General features: G+C 40.2%; 1 protein-coding gene across 12 annotated transcripts in view; it reads left to right on the top strand.

Moving 5' to 3' along the window:
- Nucleotides 1-27299, top strand: part of KDM4C (lysine demethylase 4C) — a 309184-nt gene that overhangs the window by 25197 nt on the left and 256688 nt on the right. For 10 of the 12 annotated variants that reach the window (XM_046905735.1, XM_040655989.2, XM_015280207.4 and 7 more), the window contains 2 exons: nucleotides 17385-17560; nucleotides 20147-20261. In XM_046905735.1, coding sequence (XP_046761691.1) covers nucleotides 17385-17560; nucleotides 20147-20261 — 291 coding nt within the window. Of the gene's footprint in view, nucleotides 1-17384; nucleotides 17561-19312; nucleotides 19526-20146; nucleotides 20262-27299 lie in introns of those variants that run through there. The other 2 variants (XM_046905737.1, XM_040655993.2) reach the window with 2 other exon arrangements.

Below are 27299 nucleotides of genomic sequence, written 5' to 3' on the forward strand. Positions count from 1 at the left end.
AATGGAATTAACCCACTGTTTCATAGCTACTGTGACAGCATTGTTGCTAGGAAAATGTTGCCCATGCATTGCTGTTTTTTATTGGCCCATATGGTTGGAAGTCAGAATGTGTCAAATCCAGACCATGCTGTGGATGTGGTAGGACCATGCAGCCAAGGTTGGCAGCGTGCTCCATGATCTTTAGTCTGGTGTGGGCCTGGTGTTACTGTGTGGCAAGAGAAAGTTGTCTTCTCTGTCCTGACTTCTGAAGTTCAAGCCTTCAGCTTAGTCAGTGTTGTGTTGTAGCAGAGTTGATAGTTTATCTGGGTTGTAGGAAATCGAGAAGAATCATACCTTTCCTATCCCAAAAGACAATGAACATTACTTTACCTTCTAAGGCTTAATCTTTGATGAGGAATTCACACGCTACCACTCCGTGGACTGCCATTTTGACTCCAGCTTATTGTGGTGATACCATGTTTCATCAGCAGTAGTGATGTGATTCAGGAAACTGTCACCACCGTCCTGACAAACTTGCATATGATGTTCTTAGTGGTCCTGTGTGAGCACTAATGGTATTGATATCAGTATTCATCTCCATAATAGTTTCCTGGTTGTAATCCACCAATTTGAGATGCACTTCAGTTCGTGACATGACAGCTATGCACCATCCAGCATCTCACTGTACTGACATCCACTCTTTGGTCTCCAGAAGCATTCAGCAAGCATTGATGAATGTTTTTTTCCGGAAGGAGAAATTCAGTAACACGCCTTTGCTTTGTATGCACTTCCATGACTGACACAGTTTTGTCAGACTGCCCTTCTGCTGCTGTCTGTCATACAGCAACAGAATGTAATAGAAATACTATCAGGAGGTTTCAGCCTTGACTGCCGTACCACTGGCATCTGCCTCTGATATCATAAACCAACATCATAAAATAGGAGGCATTACTTTTGGAGCAGCCCTTGTACTTGGGAGAAGTGTTACCATAAACTAGAAAATCCTCATCTGTCAGATGGCAAATGCAGTCTCTTAGGCTTGCATATAACCATACTGAAGCAGATAATCCCACTACAGTCAGTAGCTGTATGCCTTAAGGTTAGCGAGGCGCTACTGAGATTAAATTCATATTTGTTTACTTTTTAGTGGTGATTCTTTCTTTTAAATGAGAATTAGATGTAGAATAATGTTGTAGAAAAGGCTCTTTGAGATCACGAAGTTCAACTGTTCACCTGTCTACCAGCTCTACCACAGAACCGTGTCACTAGATGACACATTTGCATGCTTATTAAATACCTTTGGAGATGGTGACTCCACCACTTCCCTGAGCAGCTTGTTCCAATGCCTAACCACTCTTTCTGAGAACAAATTCTTCCTTATATCCAGTCTAAACCTCCCCTGCTGTAACTTGAAGCCATTTCCTAATGTCTTGCCACCTGAGTAAAGAGACTGGCTTCTTTTCTGCTACCTCCTTTAAGGTAGCCGTAGAGAATTATGATGTCTCTCCTTTCTTCTAGGCCAGGCAACCCCAGTTCGCTCAACCACTCCACATACATTTCTAGACCTTTAACCAATTTAGTTGCTCTTTTCTGCATGTCCTAGAGCAACTCAGCATCCTTCTTGCAGTAAGGGACCCAAAACTGAAGATGGTACTCCATGTGCAGCACCACCAGTGCTTGAGTATAGAGGGACAATCTCTTTCCTAGTCCTGCTGGCTACACTATTTCTCATTCAGGCCAGGATGCTGTTCACCTTCTTGGCCGTCTGGGCTCATGTGTAGCTGGCTTTTGACCTGCACCCCCAGGTCCTTTCCTGCCAGCTACTTTTCCCCAAGCCCATACAGGTGCATGGGGTTGTTATGACCCAAGCAGTGAGCCCAGCACTTAGCCTTGCTGAAAGCCGTATAACTGGCTGTTGCCCACTGATCCAGCCTACCCAGATCCTTCTGCACAGCCTTCCTACCCTCAAGCAGATCAACACTCCCACTCAGCATAATATCACGTGTGAACTTACTGTGATTGCACCCAGTCTCCTTGTCCAGATAGTTGTTAAAAATGTTAAATGAGACTGGCTGCAATACTGAGCCTTAGGGAACACTGATTGTAACCTCCTGCAAACCACATTTAACTTCATTCACAAGGACCCTTGGGGCCTGGCCATCCAGACAGGTTTTTGTCCAGTGAACAGTACATCTGTCCGAGCAGTGAGCTGTCAGTTTCTTCAGGAGTTTGCTGTGGGAGACACTATCAAATGTTATATGAAAGTGCAACATGCACAACCTTCTTTCTTTGTCTGCCTAAGCAGGTGATCTGACCATAGAGGTAGACCAGGTTAGTCAAGCAGGACCTGTCTATCATAAACCCCTGTTGACTGAGTTTGATCAGCCAGTTTTCCAGTATGTGCCGTGTCATGACACTCCATGACCTTCCCTGGTACAGAAGTAAGTCTGAGAGGCCAATAATGCCCTAGATCCTCATTCATGGTAGAAAGGTGTCATGTTCACTAAGCTCAAGTCAACTGAGACCTCCCTGTTTGGCTAGCACTAAATAAGGAAAGCGGTCTAATGAGCACTTCTGCCGGCTCTGTCAGTACCCTTGGGTGGATCCCAGTCAGCTGCATGGGTTTGTGTGTTCAAGTGGAGTAGTAGGTCACTAACTGTTTCCCCTTGCATTTTAAGGGTTTCATTCTGTTCCCTGTCTGTCTTCCAGCTCAGTGGTCTGGGTAGGTGGTGAATAATTGGGTGTAGTAGTAAAGTCCGAGGCAAAGAAAGCAATAAGTATACCTTCAAGCAATGGTATATCCAGAATCTTACAGTAGTTACTCCTCCTCTAATGGAGAGTTGTTGTTAGAGATTAAATCTGATGTAATTTAGTGTTACCACATATTTGTGCCTTCTCTGTTTTGTCACTTTGGAAATGAACAGCACACAGCATCTCAAACTTAAAAAAAACCAACTGTTTTCTTCATGACTTCTCAGGTCAGGGTGCATATAGAACATTTTCAAACTGTTCTCTACAAACAGGAGTAGAAATAAGATAAAGTCAGGCTTTTTTTTTTCCTTTTTCTTATAGTCAACCATATTATGAAATCTGTTTGTGTGGGAATGAACTACTACAGACCTCATCTTTAACAGTAAGCTTACCGGCAAGTCTGTTGCTCAACAGGTCTACCCATATTAATGTATATGTGGGCAGGAGTATACCTCTGTTACTATCTTAAACGTTAAAAAATATTTTTTTTTCCATACTGTCTATGTAAATATTTTTATTTCACTTGTTAGTGGATTCTAATGCTGTTTGATTGGGATTTACCCAAAGAAAAATAAACTTTCTGACCAGCTACTATGCTTTTTTTATTTATACATATTTATTGAATATGGCTAGTTTCCTTTGGTATGTTGTATAATTAACAAGCATGCATAGACTGCGTTCCTTGCTATCTCTGGGTATACAAGGAGATTATTGCAGGTGCCAATATTATTGTATACTATGTTTGGAAAAAAAAAAAACCAAATAATTAACTAATTTTGTTTAAAAGCAGGCATAGTTCTGACTGACATTTTATCATGCATTGTTTTTCCTTGAATTTAACCAATCTTTTTGTGCAATAGTATTTAAAAATCAGTTTCACTTGAAAAAGAAAATGCACCCCATCCATTTCATTTTAAAGGAAAACAAAGTTAAATGGTCCTCTGACACTTCTTACCAGATATGTCATCAGATGTGATACTTCATACCTTCAAATGGGGATATAAGCATCCAAGCATATTTTTGAGATCTTAATTAGGACAGTGTATTTCCTTTAACTTTTTTCCTGTGTGCTTGTTCTTTTTGCACCTGTGACAGATTGGAACAGCTGAGTGTCCTGGTCATCAGCTTGATGCAGGTGCTACGTGCTCCTCTTTGGCTGCTGTTAAACTTAAGACTAACGAGCAGTCTAAAATTTAATTCCAGTAGACTAGCCATTTTTGTATATGAACTTGAGGATGTCTAGAGAAGGAAGCTTCTGTGTTTTGGCATTCTTGGTCGCAAAATTTCAGTCACTAGAAAGTGAAGTAATGAATTTCTCTCAATGGAATAATGGCTAGATTGTATGTATTCCTCAGATTACTGCATGAATATAGCTTTTGTAATTGTTCTGATTTGCTTCTTTAGCTCAGTTCTGGTTCTTTTCCTACTGCCCAACAATTAAACTCTGTGTGCAACCAGGTAACATAAATACCAATAGAATTTACTCATGCTGCCACTTTAGAAAGAGTGATGCTTTAATGTGTAGTTTTGTAGATTTGTAACTTTCTTGTATACTTTCTAAAGCTGAAACACCCCAACTGAACGCTGTAATGGACCAAAGCAGTAGTAATCTGTTTAGGTTAGGCGTGTATGAAAGTGACTTCTTTTTAAATAGCATATGCAATAGTATATAGCAAGTGTCTCAGTATTTTAAAGAGTTGTAATACGGATGTTGGCTGTGTGGAGTGGTTGCAGGCTTCTAATGTATTTGACTTACTTTGAGACAGGGGGTGTTGTCTTACTTATTCTTTCCATATTTACTCTGGTAAATATGTGCTGCAAGTCTGTAGATTAGAATCCTGTAACTGAGTTGAAAATGACTGGGGAATAAATTTTAGTAATTTAAATGAATTTCTTCAGAGATGTTACATCTTTCAGGATTAGGAGGAAAAGTAGATGGTAAATTCTAGCATGCACATCTAGCAAGTGTTGCTTAACCTGTATGAATTCTTAAATTTTCAAGGAACACTTTTTTTCATTTTTTTAAAGCTAAATTCAAATGGAAACTTCTTCTTTCCTGACAGGATTTCCCTAAGAGTGAATCTTTGTGTTGTTAGAATTGTCAAAATATAGCTATTTATTTTGTAGCTATATTCAAACTACACTGTTTTCATTTCACCTTTGAATGAGATGGTTATTACATCTCATTATCAGATAGTAGGCATGGAAAAATCTGGCTACAGATTACCATTCTCTCAAATTGTACTAATGTGTAATTAAGAGAAGTTGGAAATTAACGTAGTTTAAATTGTAATTCAAGGATTTGGTTTTAAGAGGTTGATACTACTTTCATAGCTCTTGGAACTTCCTGCTGTTTCTTCTGAAGTCTCTAAAATGAAACATACAAGAGTAGAATTTGGTTATGTAGTCATGGATTTGTGATATTTTACACAGTGTAATTGGGTTCAGTTTAAAGTTAATGCCCTTGTGCTTATGTGACTGAAAATGTATGCATCTCTGTTTTTGGCCAATACAGAGTTGTTACAACTGGTCTATGAAGGGAGAATACTCCTGGAACGAAATGAATGGATCCAGGTTTCTAGGATTGTCCTCCCATTTTGTCATCAGAATTCAAAACTGTTTGGGGAACTTTTCTCCATGCACATGTATGATTCTCAGGAGCGCTAGAAATATTTTTTCTCTATCTGTATGTATTTATGTATGGGATATGTGCTCACCTGGATGTACAGAACACCTGGAGTAATGCATATGATAAAAGAGAGAATAATAAAACTTTTACAAAATGTTTAATTATATTGATCCTAGATTCATTAAGTTTGGAAAGGATCACTAAGATCATCTAGTCCAACCATCAGCCAATGTGTGTAACTGCTATAGATCATGTTGCTCATTATGACATCTGCCCTTTTCTTGTACATCTTTAGGGATGGTAATGCCACCACCTCCCTGAGCAGCTTGTTCCAATGCTTCACCACTCATTGTGAGAATAAATTTTTCCTAACGCCAAACCTGAATCTCCCCTGGTGCAATTTGAGGCCATCACCTTTCATCATACTATGAGTTAGGAAGGGCCTCTGTAACCACCACATTCAGGTCTGTTTTCTGCTTCCTCTGCTTGCTGTTAGAATAATAGTTAAAGCATTTTTAGCTGTTTCCACTGTTAGGTAGGTATTATTAAGTTACATATATATATTTATACACATACTGTGAGGGGAGAAATAAAATGTATATGCTTTTTGTGGTGTGGCATAAGTGTACTCAGAGAAAATATGTCAATGCTTACAGACTTGAAGACTGGAAGAAAAAACAAGCGTATAAGACTGAGGAAATGAGCAGACAATCAAATGATGAGATTGTGTGCCCACACTAATACAGGATAAACCAGCAGAGTTATTTGTTTCGTGATGTTAAGCCAGGAACTCAAACAGGAAGTGGAATGTCATTCTCTGGGGTCCCCATGGAAGTATAGGTGGCCTATAAAGCATTTTTGCTGTTTTTTGCAAGGGCAGAAGACAAAATAAAACTGAGTGAAGTAAGATTATAGTTATTTGTTGGAAATATTTCAATTCTACTGTGACAGCAGAAGCCGTAAGATTAACAGGAAAAATATAAAGGCTGTAGCTTTCAGTTAAAAAATGTATGAATGACACAAAGCTGTGTGGTACAGTGAAGATGTGTGGTACAGTGAGGGACTGTCATCTGGGCTTGAGAGGTGAGCTAATGCAAATCTTCAGAAATTCAAATAAGTCAAGTGCAACCTTGTCTAGGGTGCCTGCTTTGAGAGGGGGTTGGACTAGATGATCTCTAGATGTCCCTTCCAGCCGCTACAATTCTGTGATCTCTGTGAAGTCAGGGCAGTCCAGAGCACAAATGTAGGTTGGGCACTGAGTGGATAAAAAACAGCCCTGTGGGGAATTACTTGGGATACTTGGGGGGGAAGATCTCAATATAAATAGGCAGTGTGTGTCTGCAACCCAAGAGGTGCAGTGTAGCTTGAGCTGCATCAGAAGAACTGTGACCAGTAGGGTGAGGTAGATAATTGTCCCCCCTGTGCTCTGACACCCCACTTGCAGAGCTGCATTCAGCTCTGGGCCCCCTGTTGCATTAAAGGGTAGCTACACAGTTCGACATAAGTCAGTTTCATCTGAAGAGGCTCACACTGCCACCCTTGAGTAGTTTGGTCATACCCAATGATATCATACAATCATACAAAGCTGGGAGGAATGCCTGACACACCTGAAGGCTGTACTGCCATTCAGCCCGACCTGGACAGGCTGGGGAGCTGGGCAGAGAGGAACCAGATGAGGTTTAACAAAAGCAAGTGTAGAGTATTGCACACAGGGAGGAATAACTGCACACACCAGTACAGTTTGGGGGATGACCTCCTGGAGAGGAGCTCCTCAGGGAGGGACCTGGGTGTCCCAGTGGATGACAGGTTTGGCATGAGCCAGCAGTGTGCCCTGATGGCCAAGAAGGCCAATTGGATCCCAGAGTCCATTAAAAAGAGTATGTCCAGCAGGTCAAGGAAGGTGATCCTCCCCCTCTACTCTGCCCTGGTGAGGCCTCACCTGGAGTTTTGTGTTCCATTCTGGAGACTGGACTTTATGATCTCCAGAAGTCCCTTCCAGACCTTAAAATTCTGTGATTCTGTGATCTTGAATTCATGCATAGTGTGAAGCACCTTTATCTAGTCATGGTCAAATGAGCATTAAAAATCTGCCATTAAAGAGTCTGGTCATGCTCAGTGGGAACTCTCGTGTATAGTTTAATGTATAGTGCTTTATTGAAGCAACAGATTCTTTTGGACTGATGGTGATAAATACAGTTTCCAGAGCACATGGGAATAACAAGAATGGGAATAAAATGCCTTACTGCAAACAAGTTAAATTATGGAGAAATTCTGTAGAGATTTCTAAGTTTCCTGGGAAAGCACTTGGTTAAACCGATTGTGTGAATCTTATCTAACAGGTAAGAAATCCCAGAAGTCATCCATGTCCTCCTGACTGGATGGGTGGTAATGGATGGTAGCTTCCCCCAAATTTCTCCTCTTAAGTCATTTTTATACTACTTTCCTGAGTACTTTAGTCATATATATATTTGTGTGATTGTTACAATGGAGAAAGAAAAAGCTGCTGACTCACAGTGACAACTATGCAGTTCATCTGTTCCATGGTACCACCATGTTCCTATCCTTGTGGTGTTAGGACAGAGCCTGGCTGCATTGTTTGTACTCCATCCCACCGTCTGTGCTGTATCTCTTAGAGTCAACATACCAAGCTCCCCTGTTACTAACGTTTAGGGGTACATGTTGGGTTGCTTAGGGAGCTATCATGGAACAGACTGCTTGCATATTCACAGCAGCATCACAGCATATTCCACCCTGGGGGGCTTCCTCAACACCGTACTCTCTGAAGAGGGAGGACATGTCAATAAGTTGCCTCCAATAGTTATTCTACATAATCTCCCCCAAAACTGTAGTCACCAAAGTTTCACGGAGCAAGGACACGAGTATAACAGCCAGGCTGAAAGGGGAGGTTGGAGTAAGCGCACAGTCACAGCCCTTTATTTGAAAAGATCATGGACCTGTTAGAGCATGTGTTGTGCTTTAAACCAGCAGGTGGCTCAGCACCATGCAGTTGTTCACTCACTCCCCTTCTCAGTGCGATAGAAGATGACCATAATAATAATAATAATAAAGTAGAACTTGTGAAGTAGAGAAAAAGAAAAGTATATTAATTATGACAAATATATGTATATAGCAAGTGATGCACAAGGAATTACTCATTCCCTCCGAATGATGTCCTGCTATGTTCATGGATAATCTGTGCAGTAGCATACATAGTCAAGTCCACCTCTTGATCCCAAGCCCACCTATAGGTTAAATCTTTTCCGTTATGGCCTGCAGTGTCATGGGCCCATCGAGCTGCAAATAGTTCACCCTTATATTTGCAGTCCAGATATACCTGAGCCACTTCAGTCCTAGTGGCCCAATCCACCTGCTCGTTGTTTTGATGTTCTTCAATGGCACAACTGTTGGCTATGTCAGCATCTGTGTGAAGTATCTGTATGACCATGTTCTCTGCCTGGGCTGCATTGTCCGCAGTGCAGCAGCACAGATGGGTTTGCCTGTGCGCTGCCAGTTTGGCTTCTAGCTCTGTAACCACCCCTATAGGGCATTTGCCACTGACCAGGAGCCAGTGTAGAGGTAGAGTACTAGCTACTTTTCTCATTCAACCATGTCTAAAGCTGTCTGGGTGGCCTTCACCTCTACAAATTAACTTGACGTGCCTTTTCCTTCAGTAGCTTCTGCAGCTCATTGTGTAGGACTCTACCTCCCATGCTTTCACAATGCAACAGAACCCATCAGTGATCAGAGCGTGTTTCTTCTCATTTTTGGTCAGTTTCCTATGTAGTAGGGCTTCTTCAGTATGTGTCAGCTCCTCTTCTGTCAATATTCTAAAATCTTTGTCTTCGGGCCAGTCCATAATCACTTTAAGATTCCTGGATGACTGGGATTTCTTATTCAAGCCCACCATGTGATCTGTGCAACCCATTTGCTCCATGTAGCATCAGTTGCATGACGTGTGGTTGGGACCCTCTGTCATCAGAGTGAAGGGACATTCTTTGATATACCCAATGTGAGATTGAGACACAGGGGAGGTCAAATGTCATCCAACCAGTTTTATCAATTAAAGTAATGGGGAAGGGAAAGGTTGGCAATTAATACAAATTAGGGTGATGTGGAAGGGAAGGCAGGCAATAGGAAAGATAGGAAAAAAGCAATAATTATGTTATGCAGGGATAGTCACCACCAGGGATCCAGTGGAATCCATTGTGTGCTGTTCTGATGGTCCAAGGCTGATGCAGGAGTAAGGGCAGGGGGAGGCGGTGGCAGAATGGCCGGCCTTAGGCAGCAAGCGGGTAAGTAGTAGGCAACCAACAGCTGGTCCAGGAGAAACAGGCAGGTATCATGTAGCAGGCCCAGGAGAATCAAGCACCAGGCAAGTATCATGCCCTGAGGCATCCTGTATCGAGCATACCCCTCCTTGATTGTTGGTGCGTCTGTTTTGTCCTCTTCTGCCACCGCTGCATTCCTGGCACTTAGATAGGAGTCTCGTTGAGGACCTATGGGCATGCAGGTTCTCTGGATGGTTATCTCCCTGGAGATGTGCCCCCAAAAGGGTGCTCATAGACCACTGAGTGGGTGATTATCTCTGGCAGCTGCTTATCTCTTAGCAGAGGGTTGTTAGAGTTAGGGTTCTATGGTTAGGCTGCGGTTGGACTTGATCTTTGAGGTCCTTTCCAACCTGAGTAATTCTATGATTCTGTGATTCTATGATCTCTTACTGTCCCTGGCCTGCAAGTCTTCATACAAAAGATTTCTTGGACTTGTTCATCTGTTGAAGTTGTCCAACAGCAAGCTTTGAGACAAAGGTACAGGCTTTCTTGGACTTGTCCAAGATTTGCCTGGACTTGTACATCTGTTGGAAGTAGTCTCTTGTTCTCCTCCTTTGAATATCCAGCCCAGCACAGGCAGCTGGATTACAAGGGGGAGCTGTTCTTCAATATAAACTACTTTCAAAGCTGCTCAGACCCCTTCATATGCTGCCAGTGTCTCTTTTTCATTTGGAGTATAGTGGGCTGTGGATTCTCTGTGTCCCCAGCTCCAAAACCCTAGGGGTCAGCCTTGAGTCACCCCTGGTGCTTTCTGACAAAGGCTCAAAGTGGGGTCATTTTCCCTGGCTGCTGTGTAGAGCACTTGTTTTTTATATTCTGTCCTGCCTGAACTGGTGTCTGGTGCTTAGCTACCTGTCAAGTTAAACCACAGTAACTACTCAAAAATGAGACCACATGTTCGTGAGCATTGTCCACATACTTATTGAACTTGGGCAGCTCAGTGTAATGACCACTTCCCTGAGGAGCCTTTTCCAGGTTTACTTTGCGTTATGGTAAAACCGTGTTTTAGGAGGATATGAGTTATTTTCTTCCCTTTCTCAAAATCTTTTTACGCTGTATTGTTACACATGATGATGTCTTCAGTATATTGTGGGTGTTTAGGAGGTTCCCACTGTTCCAGTGCAGTCTGGATCAGCCTGTGACAAATAGTAGGACTGTGGTTCCACCCCTGGGGTGGCCTGCATTCTGCTGCCAAAGGGACTGAAAAAATGATTTAGGTAACTCCGTGACACGATGTCAGTTGTGGATGTCAGTTGCCACCTTTAGCTGCAATTCTAATTGGAGTTCTAGAATGGCTGACATAGCAACACTTAGCATGGTGTGACTTCATTCAGCCACGATAGTCCACTGTTAGCCTTATCTCCACTCTCCATTGGGCTTTTGCACTGGCCATGTGAGACTGTTGAAGAGTGGTTACCATGTGGTTCTCCAGTTGGTGGATCAGTCAGTGAATGAGAGTGAATTGCTGCCAGCGCACCATTGTAGTAGTGGTTGGCACCAGCTGTTCTACTCTTAGTAACCCTGCAAAAGAAGGGGCATCTGTGAGACTAGGCAAGATAGACAGCTGCTTAATGTTCTCCGTCTCCAAGGCAGCTTTACTGAAAGCCCACTGATACCCTTTTGGGTCCTTGAAGTCCCTCCTCCTCTATACCAAGCATGCACAGGGCCTCTCGACCAGTCACAATGGGGTGCTTTTGCCCCTCATTTCTTTTTAGGCCTTCTTTGGCCTTCAATACTGGTAACTCTTGGGATCCACCTGTCAATCCAGAAATTCATATGAGTTTTACCCTTTAATAACTGAATGGCATTGAAGTACGTTGTGCACCAGCAGCCACTAGAGCCTGATTTTTCTGTGGTTCTGATGTGCCAGGCCACCAAGTCCACATAGCCCAATAAACCCAATTGCCCCTTTCCTCCACCTGGCTGGAGGCACGGTCTCTCTAGTTCTGGTTATTGTATTCATTACTCAGTTCTCATGTGTGAGAACCTGAAGGCAATTTGTCAGCCTCAGAGGTAAGATCAGACCATCTTCTCTGTTTGGAGAATTGCCTGCTGGAAACTGGGACAGACGTTTTCCTGGAAGGACCCTCTCTTGCAGTTGTTTTCTCGTGCATCTCACATACCCATACCTGTTGGGCTGAGGTGGGTTTTCCATCCCACTTACTCATATCCACTCCATGATCTTGTAGGTAAAGCCACAGGATGGTATGTGGTGTGTACCTACTATATCCTCTCTCCCAGGCAAAATATTGCTTACTTCTAATGAAAGAAGTACTGGTTTATACAGATGGAGGAGCCGTTGAACCACTTTCTCCAGAGCTGAGACACAGGCCTGTAGGGAAGAAGAGAGACTATCTTCATATTGTCATCCACTATTGTTTTTTTGTCATCTTCCCACCTCACTCTTGCCACGGTGCTGGCATACGATGATGATTCATTCCATGCAGTGCTCCTCTGCATAAGTCATGTACGCCTGATGTCGTCTGGATCTTGGAAGCTGGTATTATCATCCAGGTTAATTGCACCTATAATTTCTACCATAGCTAGGTCCCTTAAGTATTGGATACTTTTCTCCGTGGTTTTTCATTTGCCTGGGTTAAATACCAGGTCTTCCTTGAAGGGCTGTCTTTCCCTCATAGTTAACAAGAGTTGCCACAATAGGGTGAAAGAGTGTGTCCCCTTTGCAACTCTTTGTCAATGCCACTTTTCCTAGAAAGAGATCCGAGCTGATTGGCTTCACTGCCCACTAAGTCCAGGCTGCTGGCAGCACTGTCTGGAGCAGCCAGGTAACAGTGTGCTTCCTGGCTGATGGCTGTAATCTTTTTGCACATCTTGTAGCTCAATCAAAATTAGTAGTTGGGTGGTTTCTATCTCTTCCTCCTCCAGCCTTTGTGAAGGCTCTACTCTGTCTTCTTCTCCAAACTTAGAACCTTCTCTCTTTGCTAAACTGACTTCTGTGGACTTTTCTTCATCTTGCTTATAGGGACAACTGATACTAGCACTGGTTGGTTCTCTGGTTGAACTGTGGGGCTGGATAATCTTTAAGGTCGCTTCCAATCCAAACCATTCTGTAATTTTGTAAAGTTCCTATTAATATATGTGAAATAGACGATAGAGGCACTAGAGAGACAATATTAAAGCCATTACTAGACAGATGACATACTGTACACTCTAAAGCAAATTGGCTAAAAAATTTTAATCAGGCTTTTGAAAGCATGGAATAAGATAATACGTTTTAGTTCTACTGCTACAGAGTCCTTTTCTGAGAAAGAAAAGCTATAGAATAAGTGAAAAATAAAGTACACTGATAGATTAATTGCTCTTTCTTGACTAAGAATTGTTGTGGAGCCTCAAACTGCAGTTATGTGGAGTAAAGCATTTAAACGAATTTGCAAACAAATTGACAAGTAGGAAGGTAAATTTTGGAACATTGCACTGAAGGGATACATTGACAAGCAAAAGGAAAACAACTTTTTCCGATTTTGAATGAAACTATCTACATAGAAAGAGTAGCCAGTGCTGTTCAGAATCACATGTAGAACAGGAGATTACCAGTACACAGAAGAGGATTTAATACAAATTTTATGCTTTGATAACACTCTTAAATAACCTCTGTTGTTTAATATGCAGCTTCATAGGGGAAAATGAATGGTTGTTTATAACTGTGACATTCGTTATCTAAAAGTGAATACATATCCCCTAAGTAACATCAGTGAGTGTAAGCATACTTTGGATATTTGCTGTAAATATAGATAAATGAGAAAACTTTGCATTAGTTTTTCCACTTTATATTTGAACATCGAACACTTGATTGATGATTTTGATCTAAGTTGCTTCCATAACATAAACCTAATTTGCCTGACTTTGAAAAGGTTGTTCATTTTTAAAGGGAATGTGAAGAGGCTTCATATAGAGAGTAGTAAAAAACCTGACCTAGTCATTATTTCCAGCTGTGATACGGCCTGTGTTTATGTGTCATTTTGGATATGATGTTTTAACATCTCTATTCCTTGTGCTGACCTTTGTTAGAAAGAGTAAATTATTTGGGTTGGAGACTTGGTTTTCATTTAAATGATGTTTCTGTATCACTCCTCATACAATTCACTTTTCTAATGAGTAATAACAATCATAAACATATTAAAGATAGTTGAAAGTGGATATATTGAACCAATATTCACAGAAGTGTTTTAATCTCTTAAAACAAACTGACCTTGAATTAAAGAAGATAATGCGAATTATACTTTTCAGTATTCATCTGGTTGAGCCAAATGTACGAGTTCATGCTTAATAATCATGAAAATGGAAATCTCTTTGCACATATTTGATTTCTGTGCATATATTCTGAATGCATGACTTCCCTGATTCCAAACTAACATTTGGTATTATGCTGATGTGAATGTAATGTAAGATTTGCATGAAAGCACTATATAGAAATCATAAGATGATATAGTTAATGATCTAGCTACCACAGAGTAAAAGCTACCTCTGTGATATTAATTAATTATTCAAGTTACTGTAATTCATAAGTAGCAGAGAGACTTTTACAAAAGCCATCCTACTTGCTCGGTGTTGCTTTAAAAATTTCCAAGCCAATGCCTATGAGAATCTGAGCTCCACAGATGAAATCAATTATTAATAATGAGTGGAGCAAATTCACATATACAGCATCCAGATGTTTTATCAAGTAAAATTAAAAAAAAAAAAAGAAGCTATAAGGAAAGCAATAAAATAAAATAAACTGCCCCAAACCTCTCTCCAACTTTGTTTTAAAATTTGCAATTTCAAATCTGTTTTCACATAAGTAGTAAAAGGAAGATTCAAAACGATGCAGTCCATTAAAGAATACTCCTGTCACTACAGGATTCTTAGAAATTTGAGGTGGCTTTAGTGATAACAGTTTAACAACTATTGAGGAATAGATTTTGGACAGTGGTGATGTCTGAAATAAATGTTAGCTTTACAATTGGTTAATCCACACAGAGCTTTAATATTTAATTATGAGCTTTAAATTGTGTTAATATAAAATCAGTATGTCTTAATGAGTCCAAACTGCTACTGTAATAGAACTGTACCCTGCAGTTTTATGTAAGTTAAACAGACAGCAGTTCTCTGAAGTGGCTGTAATTTTTTAAATATATCAGTAAAAAAGAAAGTTATTCATACTCTATTCAGCAAACAACATTTAGAAAAAGGACTGTCAATTGTAGAATGGCCTGGGTTGAAAAGGACCACAATGATCATCTAGTTTCAAACCCCCTTCAGGGTCGCCAGCAACTGTGCCCAGAGCCACATCCAACCTGTCCTTGAATGCCTCCAGGGATGGTGCATCCACAACCTCCTTGGGCAGCCTGTTCCAGTGTGTCACCACCCTCTGTGAAAAACTTAATCCTAATATCCAACCTAAACCTCACCTGTCTTACTTTAAAATCATTCCTCCTGGTCCTATCACTATCAACCCTTGTAAAGCTGTTCCCCCTCCTGTTTATATGCTCCCTTCAAGTATTGGAAGGCCACAGTGAGGTCTTTCCAGAGCTTCTCTTCTCCAAGCTAAACAAGCCCATTTCCCTCAACTTTTCCCTGTAGGAGAGGTGCTCCAGCCCTCTGATCAACTTAGTGGCCCTCCTCTGGACCCTTTCCAAGAGCTCCACGTCCTTCCTGTACTGGGGGCTCCAGGCTTGGATGCAGTACTCCAGATGGGGCCTTACAAGAGCCGAGTACAGGGGGACAATCACCTCCATCTCCCTGCTGGCCACACCTTTTTTAATGCAGCCCAGAACACAGTTGGGCTTCTGGGCTGCAAGTGCACACTGCTGGCTCATGTCCAGCTTCTTGTCCACCAGGGCCCCCAAATCCTTCTCTGCAGGGCTGCTCTCAAGGGGTTCTCCCAGTTTTTATAAATACCCAGGTTTTCCCTAGCCCAGGTGCAGCACCTTGCACTTGGCCTTGTTGAACCTCATTAGGTTTTCATGGGCCCTCTCCTCCAGCCTGTCTAGGTCCCTCTGGATGGCTTCCTTTCCCTCCAGTGTATTGATGGCACCACTCAGCTTGGTGTTGTCCATAAACTTGCTGAGGGTGCACTTAATGCCATCATCTATGTCACTGATAAAGATGTTGAGGAGCACTGGTCTCAGGACCAACCCCTGGCTTGTGACCAGCCTTCACCCTGAAACAGAACCATTGATCACAACCCTTTGGCTGCAACCAGCCAACCAGTTCTTAATCCACCGTCCATCCTTCAAATCCATACCTCTCCAATTTAGAGAGAAGGATGTGGTGGCAGACCATGTCAGAGGCTTTACAGAAGTCCAGGAAAATTACATCCGTCGCCCTTCCTCTGTCCACTGATGCTGTCACTCCCTCAGAGAAGGCCACCAGATTGGTCAGGCAAGATCTGCCCTTGGTGAAGCCATGCTGGCTGTCTCAGATCACCTTTTTGTCTCGTATGTGCCTTAAAATAGCTTCTAGGAGGATCAGCTCCATGATCTTCCCAGACAGAGAGGTGAGGCTAACTGAGTCTTCCTTTGTCCCTTTCTTAAAAATGGGAGTACTGTTTCCCTTTTTCCAGTCACTGGGGACTTCACCAGACAGCTGTGATTGTTCAAATATGATGGAAAGCGGCTCAGCAACACGTCAGCCATTTCTCTGAGGACCCTAGGATGGGTATCATCTGGCCCGATGGCCTTATTGCATGAGGAGGTCTTCTATTTGTCATTCAATTGCATGAGGAGGTCTTGTATTTGTTCCTCTGTTACAGTGGGATGGAATCTGCTCCTCACACCATCACCTAGAGGTTCAGGGTCTTGGCAGACGTGGGGAGCCTGACCACCAGTGAAGACTGAGGCAAAGCACACACTGAGTACCTCAGCTTTCTCTGCGTTTGAGGAAATCGGCTCCCCATTACTTTTCATCAAAGGGGGAACACTCTCCTTGGCCTGTCTGCTCCTGCTTATGTACCTGTAGAAGCCCTTCTTGTTATCTTTCACATCCCTTGCTAAGTTCAGCTCCATCTGTGCCTTGGCTTTCCTAAACCTATCTCTACAACATAGACAACAGCTGTGTATTACTCCCAGGATACACAACCCTGCTTCCACTTCCTGTACGTTTCCCTCTTTTCCCTCAGTTTAAGCTGCAGGTCCTTGCTCAGCCATGCTGGTTGCCTGCCTTCTCTGCTCTCCTTCTTCTGCAGGGGGATGGAGAGCTGTTGTGCTCACAGAAGGGTGTCCTTGAAGAGCTGCCAGCTTTGTTCTGTACCCATGCCCTTAAGGACAGTTTCCCAGGAGATCCCATCCAGCAATTCCTTGAGCAACTGGAAGTTTGCTTTTTACATATTTAGGATAACAATTTTGTATCATAGTAAGCAGTGCTTGTGCACTGTATTGTTTTCTGACTGTAGAAGATCTCTGTCCATTTGTGTTACACATGTGTATGTTTGCGCAGTTTCATGGGTCTGAGTTGCTGTGGATCAGTGAGTTGATGCTTGTGAATTGAGCAACAGAAGATGATGTTATGGCCATTTTAAGTTTCTGTACTTAAACTTCTATCCATCTAGGAGCACTTATATGATCATGTAGTTAAGTGTAACAGATGGTAAGCAGTAAGTTCACCATGTGGGCATATTTGATTCTTTGGATTTTCCATAATCTTTGGAATTGGCGTGGCAGCTGCTGAAATTCTGTATTTTTCATCTGAATTTTCAGGTCATCCCACCAAAGGAATGGAAGCCAAGAAAACATTATGATGATATTGAAGATTTGGTGATTCCTGCTCCAATTCAGCAGATGGTCACTGGCCAGTCCGGGCTCTTCACACAATATAACATTCAGAAAAAGCCAATGACAGTGAAAGAATTCAAGCAGCTGGCCAACAGTGACAAGTATGTATATGTAGTCCTTACTTAAAATGGCTAGTGTTTGTTTGTTCCTATGTTGTGATTTCTTTTAAGTGTGGTGAGAGGATGATGGTGATTATCATTGCTATTTTTTTAATGTACCTCACAGAAGTTTTTCTGTCTCTTTGGTTGTAGAAGCATACCACAATATGAATCTTTCTTCTGTTGTTGAAAGTGGCTGTTGTGTATGTTGGAAGTAAAGAAGGTGATCTAGAACATAGTTGTACTTAGTGAACCTTCATGTTCTGGGTATGGCAAAACAGCTATTGAGGAAGGAAAAAGAGGTGCTGAAAATGGCTGGGCACTATACTAAAAAAGCTTCAGCTTGGTGAGTGAGGAGAGAGGGAAGTGATGGAAGGAGTACTTCCCCATTCCTTTTGGCAGTGTAAAACAATATATTCTACTTCAGTATTTCTCAAAAGCTGGTGGAAAATGATTTTTGGATTGTAATGTGAAGAATTGTTGAGAGAAAAGATATTTGAAAATAATGAGTTAGAGAAAGCAAAGTAATACTGGCCTAGTTTGAAGGAAAGTTTCTCTTGTTAAATAATTTAAGAAATTAAATGTATGGAGAGAAGCTGTTAACAAGATCAAGAAAAACTATGAGATGAAGAGCTCTTGAAAAGGCCTCTTAGTAAGTGTTCTGTAGTACCCATGCACATGTAGAAGGGGAAAACTGATTTCCTTTTTTTGAATTTAAAAAGATCAGTACGTTAATTTTTGTAGTTCTTGTGAAAAAAGTGATGTTATCATAAAGAAGTTTTTTTCCTGATAAGTAGGAATAGAAGTCTATTTTTGTAGTTGTTTAAATTTATTTGTTCAGTAACTGTTAGAGGAGAGGGTAAATAGAAAGTTATGTCAATTCCTATGATATCTATTCATGTATAGTTGAAATGTGCGTTTGATTAACTCATGGTAGAATGAGAAACATTTTTTTTTTAAATATATTTGAGAATGCTTAATACCTGTGAAGGTTTATTATATAGCACAATACTTATTATGTGTATTTTATTCCTTACCAAGGAATGTATTTGGGAAGCATTTCTGATTTCAGTTTTTATACCTGTTTTACTGAAAGCAGTTCACAACTTCATAGTTAAAGTCAAGAACATTTGAGAGAACTTTTTATAAACGATGAGCTATGAGTCTCTGAATATTTGTAACTGCTCTTGAGAAAATGTCACTTCCTTTGACACTGTTAATATTATTTATTTTTCTTAAGCTATTGAAGAACTGGGACCTCTTATACTCTTATAAGACTTATTCCTTTATGAAGGAAGCTTCCCTGTAAAGGACAGCTTCTTTCCTTGTGGTGATATCCTTCTCCTTTGGAAAAGAGGAAAGAACCAGGAACATCTGAATGAAAGCCTTAGCTCCTTTTAAATCTACGCTGTATATGCAGTCTAATGCACTGCATCTTTTATTTGTTCAGGCATTCTCAATTCACCATATAAGCAACGTGCTTCTCCACCCTGTCTACAGGGAAATACGGGCATACCTGCATTTCATAGTGGAGATGCTTGTTACAGTAACTGAATTTATGTATCCTTATTACTCAGTGCCAAGCAGAAATACAGGCCATTTTCTGGAGCCATATAGTGTAAAATGATGGAAATAAAAAGTCTGTTACTAAAAATAAATTACTTAAGATGTATATTGTTAACTGCTTATCTTTGTTCTGTTTTATCACATGATGTACTTTGTTCATATATATTCAGGGTTTCTTTCCAGTAGTTCAGCTGTAGTAATCTGGCAGTGCTAAGGTCAAACTGTTTCTCAGAGCTGCAGTAGTAGGAGAGCATGTTTTCTTTTCTGAAGACCAAAATATGGGAGAAGAGAGTCCTGACAAAAGGATCCTGAGGCAAAGGCTATTAACAAATGTTTCTTGTGGTAGTATGCTAATGCTGTGTTCTCAGAAGATTTTCAAAGAGTAACCTTGGATATATAAAGGTAGGGTACCCTAAAGGGGAAAGAAGAAAAGATCTCTTAAATATTTTGTTTTCATTGCTTGAGAGAAGTTTTGCTATCACTGTTTGAAATGCTTTATCTCCTCTTGAAGTCTTTTCCTGGGGGAGGAGGAAGGAAGCAAAGTACTGTTTTTTGCCAAGCAGTACTGCTGGTTGGCAGAATTAGTTCATTTGAATTATTGTGAGATAGACTTGTGTAGGCCCTGCCTCTGTGTTTGCAGAGATAGTACTGAGGCAGAGAAATAATAAATGTCAGTTGTCAGAGAAGTGGCTCTTCCATCTGTGTTTGTTACAAAGAACAGAAACAAAAAGAAGGATGTTAGTATGAAAGCAGTCAGGAGTTCTGTTAAGCTCCTGAAGATTGAGGAAAATGTTGTGTGGGTAAGTGTGTAACTTCAACCACTCTAGCTGTCAGGTATGAGGTTACATTCTGTGGTGAACTATGAAATGAGGAATTCAGGACAAGTAATAGTTCTTCCCTTTCAGTGTATTTGAAATGAAGTGATCTTTTAGAATTCTCTTTGTGGGATTAGGAGCATAGCCCATTGTGAAGGTGGTTGTTGAAAGACTATGCTGAACATTTGCCTTACCTCTTCCTCTGCAGATACTGCACCCCAAGATACATAGATTATGAAGATCTGGAGCGTAAATACTGGAAGAACTTGACTTTTGTGGCACCAATTTATGGAGCAGATATCAATGGGAGCATTTATGATAAAGTATGCGTAGCTTTTTATGAAGTTTATCTCTCCCAGCCCCCTCTGAAAGGGTATTATACTTAGAGCATACATTCTTGTTTTGTGGCTGAAAAATCTGTCTTTCTGAAATCTTTGTGTTACTCTCTTGAAAGACTCTAAGCAGGGTTGAAATTAACTGTACATCAGCAAGAACACTTCTGTCAGGTATTGATACTTTTTCTTATCATAGGACTTCCCTTTCTTTAGCTGGAACTTTCCAGAGCTTTGAAATGCTTTACTGCTTATTTCTTAACATTTTAGTATGCATCATATTTGTGTATCTATGTGGAAATTTAGTGATATTTTAGGTAAAATAAGAAGTACTTTTATTTCTCCCTTTCATGGAGGAAAATGGATAGCAGTACTTCATACATGTTGGGAATGTCTACAGTTTCTGTGAAATATGCTTGTGATTGCTCTATGCCTCTGAATTAAAATAAAGAGGCAGTGCGTTTTATAGGTTACTCATGAAGATCTCCATGGATTAAAAAGGACTAAACACAGATTATATTCCATACAATTACAGTATATCCATTGGTATCAGGTTGGTTATATAAACATTGGTTATGTAAAAATCAATATATTTATAAATATATAAACGTATTTTCTATAAATAAAAAATCTAAATAGAGATTTTGATAGAATTATTGAAGGAATGAGACTGATTGAAGAAGTGCTAGCATTGAAAAAGTAAGTTTGAGGATTTACAAAATCATAAAGCAGAGTTTTATCTAGAAGAGCCTGTCTTGTATAGAGTTACAGACTCCTGAGTTATTTCATTTTCTGTATCCCTTCTCCAAACATTAAAAAAAAAAAAAAAAAAAAAAAAAAAGTAGAATTTCCCTGTGGCAGATGGTCTAAGATGCTGCTAGTATTTCATATGTCTTCACAGAAGACAAATTGCTGGAATACTGTCCAAAGATACATGCAGTCAGCCAAGACAGTTTTAGGCTGTTAAAGTTTTGTACTAGGTTATATGATCTTTTAAAGACAGATGTCTAGTGGTCTTTAGTTTAGAAAAAGCAGCAAGTCCAAATTCTGTTTTGTGTGCAAATAGTTACATAAAAGTGATAAAGAAAATAATTCAAGATTCTGATTTGGGCTGCTTCAGTGAAGAGCCACTTCAAGTGTAGATGGTCATGAGTTGTTTTATTTTTGTACAGGCAAAAATAGAGCACAGGATAACAGTATTTGGTTTTTTGTGTCCCAGTAAATATAAGCTTGCTGTTTAAGTTTTTTTTTTTTTTCTCTTTTTCCTCCCTGTGTGTCCCCTTTTGTCCACCTTTTTATCCCCCTTTTGTCTCTCCCTTATGCCCCCTCTTCTCTCCCATATCTTTTTTTAATGTTGACAGATGACACTTCATGCTTATCATACCAGCGTTTTGCAAACATACATGTTATGGTTGTGATTAAATAAATATTTAAAAATAAAGAAAGAGAAATGTTAGTGAGAGGTAAAGTTGTTGAAGAAAGAATGAACAGGCTGAACAATTAACGCAGCAGCCATTTCAGAGTGTATAGTTCAGAGGCGTGTAAACAAAAAGAGTGAGTAATCTCTGGTATGAAAACTGTTGGTGAGAAAATTTCAGATGCCAGATTAAAGTTTACCTTTCAGGATATTTTTGCCAAAGTTAATTTTCAGCCACTAGATGGTGTGCTTGGGCAACTTATATTTTTCATGTCTTACATTTAATAGTGCTAAGAGTGGATTTTTTTCCTTTGGTTTCAAATTAGAGATTGTTTTTCGAATTCATTCAATTTGTTTTGCTATTGCTATTTTTTGGGGGAAAGGGATGAATATAGTTAGGTGCAGTATTCAGAAGAAAGAGCATGGCAGAATTAATTTGGCATTAGAGCCTGTGTATGTGAAACAAAAACACGTGCTTGGTTTTTACAGTATGCGTTTTATACTAAACTGCGTGTTATTGATACAGAATGATGCATGTCTAGATGGATTCCTAATAGAAGATATCGGGAATTTAGTGAAAATGTGATGTGTATGTGGACTTGGGCTGTCAAAATTATTGAGAAGTATTTCTGTACTTGAAGTTCTTATTCTTTATTTTACAAGTTTGCTACTTACGTTTTCTTGTCTGCATGATGATCACTTTTATGACAGATCAGTGCCTGAGGCTCAACCAAGTTTTAAGTTTTGCTTTTTAAATAATTTAAGAAATAAGATTTGTGGAATGCAGCATCTTAATAGGTGCTTAGATCATAGATCTTGTAGTGTAGTTTTCTTAAATGAGGGAATGAAAGAGTTTGAAGGATTTGGAAGAAGGCAAAGCTAAAAAATCTGTTATGTTTAAGAAAAAAAGTGAACAGTTATAAATACATGCTTTGAAGTGTGACAACTGCTGTCGATGATTCAGAGTTTACTCTTGTGATACATAGATTTTTCTAGATTCTATCTTGTTTATTAATAATGTATTTACAGTTTTACAGTATTCTGTTGGTTTTGAACAGACACTAGGTCTTTGTCCATAAGGAAATAACATGAAAGAATAAATGTTTTGTATGCTGTATACAGCTTTATAGAAAATAAATTTAAGATAGTTGAATGTTTGCTTGAAATACTACTCTATGCTGAAAGCACTCTAATTGCTTTTATACTGAATTATAGTGTTTTTCATGAAGAAGACAATGAAGATGGCTCAAGACAATAATTGCACTAACAAATAGATTTTAAGGAACATTATTTCTGTTAAGTTAAGCTTATAAGCTTAATTAGGTAGATGTTCAGGGTTTTGTTTTTCTGTTGCTATAACTTCATCTGAAGTTGAGTGAAAATTAGTAATCCTGACAGAACTTACAAAATCTACAATAAAGCACTAGTCTTTCTAGCTTCAGTTGTTAAACCCGTTCTTGAATTGATTATGGACACCAGTTATAACTGTTTTGGAAGTTTAATTGTGAAGTGGTTATTATTGTTTTTTAATGTTACTTTAATATATCTCTCTTGCTTGTAAGTTAGCCTGAATGTAATGCCAATTTGAGCCTGCAGAACAGTTGCAGAAGCCTGATGTTCCTGTCAGGAAGAGGAAGGAGAAGAGTTCTTTTGTTTCTGATATCATAGCTGTATTGACTCACGTGGCAATTGTAACTGTGCATAAATAGGAGAGCGTGATTTGCCTACTTTTTTCTGTATAGTCTCTCTCACCTGGGGAGCTAGTTAGACCTACTTCAGTGCCACTCCCAGTTTAATAAATCACACTACTGATTGTGGAGGCTAAATTTAATTATTTTCTTGTGTGAGATACTAGGAGCTCAAATAAACTTTTTTTTTTCTTTCTTTCTTTCTTTTTTCCCTCCTATGTTTCCTTGGGGTCTTTTCTTTAGAAAGTTTTTATTTGAAATCATACTTTCATGGACAGGTAGGAGAAAATCTATGAAGCTCCTATGTGGACCAGTCTAGCAGCTAGGGAGAAAAAAATCCCTGATTTCATAACATGTTCCAAAGAAAAGTGACTTATAACAGCTCATAAAACATATCTGACTTAAGTGCTGTGCAATAAATGCTATTCATAGGGAAAAGTGAAGGTGTGGAAAAAAGCATGAATAAATTTTGTCTTACCTCTTTCTCACCACTTTTTCAGTTTCCAGTTCTGAAGGCAGAACTTTGCTTTCCTTTTCTTAGTTTTGTTCTTCGTGGTGCAGTAATGCCTTCCTTCTCCCATACTTAAGCTGTGGGGAGCACATTTGTTTAGTAATATAGAGAGATTGATTCAGCTGAGTTTGCAGGCTAACAGTTGATGAGTTGTAGGTACATCTCTAATGTAACAATAGTGTTAGCATGAGAGGTACTCTAGTTTCCACTTGTATCCCTGACAGAGGAACTAATGGATTTTAAAGCAGCACTTTAGCGTTAGCTGTAGAATTCGGTTTTGACAGTGAAATGAGTTAGGGATGGAATGTGAGTTGAAACTGAACCTAGGACAAGGGAGTGGCAGGTTATAGCAATGTAGGAGGTTCTTGGAGAGCATTGGTGGCAACTTCCTGACCAAAGGGATAGAGCAGTTGGTAAGAAAAGGTGGTCTTCTGGTAACTTACATGGAAAGGCTTGTTACAAGTGTGAAATTCTGAGGCAGCCTTCGGCTGCACTGACAGTGATGTGGTAGAGTTCTGGATCTCAAGAGGAGACAGCAAGACAGAAAGCAGGACCACAGTCCTGACTTTCAGGAGGCCAGACTTTGACCTCTTCAAAGAGGAAGAGACTCATGGGATAAGACCCTGGAAGAAAGGAGGGCCCAAGAAAGGTGGCTGATATTCACCCCCTTCCAAGCTCAAGAGTGGCAAGTCCCAGTGAGCAGAAAGTCAGGCAAAAGTGCAAGAAGACCTTTGTGCATGAGCAAGGATCTTCTGACAAAATTCAAAGATAAACTGAAAATATATAGAAGGTGGGTGCAAGAACAGGTAAGCTATAAGGAACACAAACACTGTCCAAGTATGGAAATGAGAAATCCAGAGCCCACCTAGAACTGGATATGGTGAGAAATGTCAAAGGCATCAAGAAAGATTTGTAAACTATATGTGACAAAAGGGAAATGGGAAATACAGATCTGCTGCTGAGTGTGACGAGGATGCTGGTATTACAGGACAGGCATGGAAGTGGCCAAATGCCTTCTTTGCCTTAGTCTTTACTAATACTTTAAGAAATCCAGAGTACCAGAGATAGGACAGAAGTCTACTGTGAGGTAGAGTTACTCTTGGTGAAAAAGAATCAGGTTGATAAAACTTCAGCAAGCCAGACATATACACATCCATGAACTCTTATGGGAAGCACACATAAATGCTGAGAGCTACCTGATGTCACACTGAGGCCATTCAATTTTATGTGAGTCATCATGGTGTCTAGGAGAGATGCCTGAGGACTGGAGGAAAGATCTTACCTTCAGGAAGGGCAGGAATGAGGACTGAGAGATCTACATGTGTCTGACCTTCATCCCTGAGAAGCTGATGAAACAACTACCAATTCTGGAAGCCATTTTGAGGCACAGGAAGAACAGGAAGGTTGTCCATCGTAAGAAGTCCGCATGAATTCATCAAGGGGAAGTCATGCTTCACCAGCTTGTTAACTTTCTTGACACTTTCTTGACAGAGTGGCTGGCTTGGTAGATGAAGGGAAAGCACTGGATATAGTATTACTTGACTTCACTAGGGCTTTCAGTACTCTGCCATAAGATCCTCATGGAAGCTGATGTGTGGATGATGAAAGAGTAAGGATTTCAAAACTGACTGATTGGCCAGGCCCTTGGTGGTGAGATCAGCAGGTCATGTTGGGGGCCAATAGCTAGTGATAGTTATCCTAAGGGATAGTTATACCTAAAGGTCAGTACTAGATCCAATTACTGATCTGAGCAGTATGGCAGGTTTTCTGATGACACAAAACTGGAAGGAGTGACTGGTTCATGCTGCCCCTCAGATGGACCTGGACAGGCTGTAGAAATGGACTGGCAGGAATCTTAGTCAGTTCATCAAGGGTGAATGTAATGTCCTGCACCTAGGAAATAACTACCCCAGCCATACAGAGTACATCTTGGAGGCTGATCAGCTGGAAAGCAGTGTGTCAGAGAAAGCATGATGAGTTCCGGTGAACTTAGTTGAATATGAACCAACAACATACCCTTGCCACAGAGAAGGTGAATGGTATCCTCATACCATTATGGAAGAGTGACTGACACCTGCACGTTTCTCAAGGGAGGTAGTAGTTCCCCTCTGCTCTTAGCAGGTGAAGCAACTCACCTTTTAGGGAGAACTACTGGTGATAAGTGGACGGTTGGACTGGACGATGTTTTCCAACCTTGGTCATTCTATGATTCTATGATTTTATGACACAGAGTACTGTGTCCAGTCTGGACTCCACAGAACAAGAAAGAAGAGTACAAGTGTACGAGAATCCAAGAAGGACCACAGAGGAAGGGACTGGAACGTATACTGAGAGAGCTGAAACTGTTCAGTCTGGAAAAGAGGTAGCTCATTCGTATATAAAAATAGCTGAAGGAAGAGTGCAAAGAAGATGGGGCTAAGCTCTTTCCAATGATAGCAATTCTAGAGATAGTGGGTGCAAATTGACATGCAGGAGCTTCCATCCGAATGTCAGGAAGCACTTGTTTACTATGAGTGTCACTGAAGTTGCTTAGAGAGGCTGTGGAGTCTCCATGCTTGTCAATACAGTCTTACAGATTCTTTTGTGAGCTGACTACTTCATGTGTCTTATATGGTATTCTTCATAGTAGTGGATAGTGGAAGGTGGAGGATCCAGAGTAGTGGATAGTGGGTAGCTTAATGAGGAGGCAAGAACTATACAGTGGCTGTTACTGTGATGGTAAGAATATAGGAAAGTAATGTGTAAGAGTTATGTACAAGAATACAGGAATGACATTTAGAGTGAACTTCTGGTAATGGATGATAGTGAGTGTAGATGAGTTATTAGTGGTCTCAATTTATGTTACTTTGAAAAAAAATGACAGTGAGTAGGAGTGTTTACAAGAAGTGGTAGAGTTTGAGAATGAATGTGGCTGAGCATGAAATGTACCTGATTTTCTTCCTCAGTCTCCCTCAAAGCCATAAACCTGATTTTGTATAAATGTTTCTATCATGTGGTCAGATAAGCTGAACTCTTATCTCTCAATAGGATTATGTATGTGCACTCAGTATTGACATCAAGAAGTCTCACTGCAAATCAGCACTTTTTAAATGTAGCAATTTCTGTCTGTTTTAGCATGTGATCATTTGAAATGTCCTTTCTGTTTATGATCTTCTCACAGTTGAAATCAATATGAGTGTTTCTTCACTTACATAGTTGGTTTTAGTATCTATTTCCGAACAGAATCTACTACCTTCTCTTATTTCTTCCACCTTTAAAAATGTGCTGCAAAAGAGTCATATCTAAAAAGTTACTGAGAACAGAAAAAGTAGATCAAGTACGTGTTTATGGTGCAAAAGTTCTGATTATAGCATTTTTCTCTTTCATTCTTATGCACCTTAAAGAAGCAATGAAAACATGGCAGGCTTTTTAGT

This window comes from Gallus gallus, chromosome Z (assembly GCF_016699485.2).
Source record: "Gallus gallus isolate bGalGal1 chromosome Z, bGalGal1.mat.broiler.GRCg7b, whole genome shotgun sequence".
Lineage (NCBI taxonomy): Eukaryota > Metazoa > Chordata > Aves > Galliformes > Phasianidae > Gallus > Gallus gallus.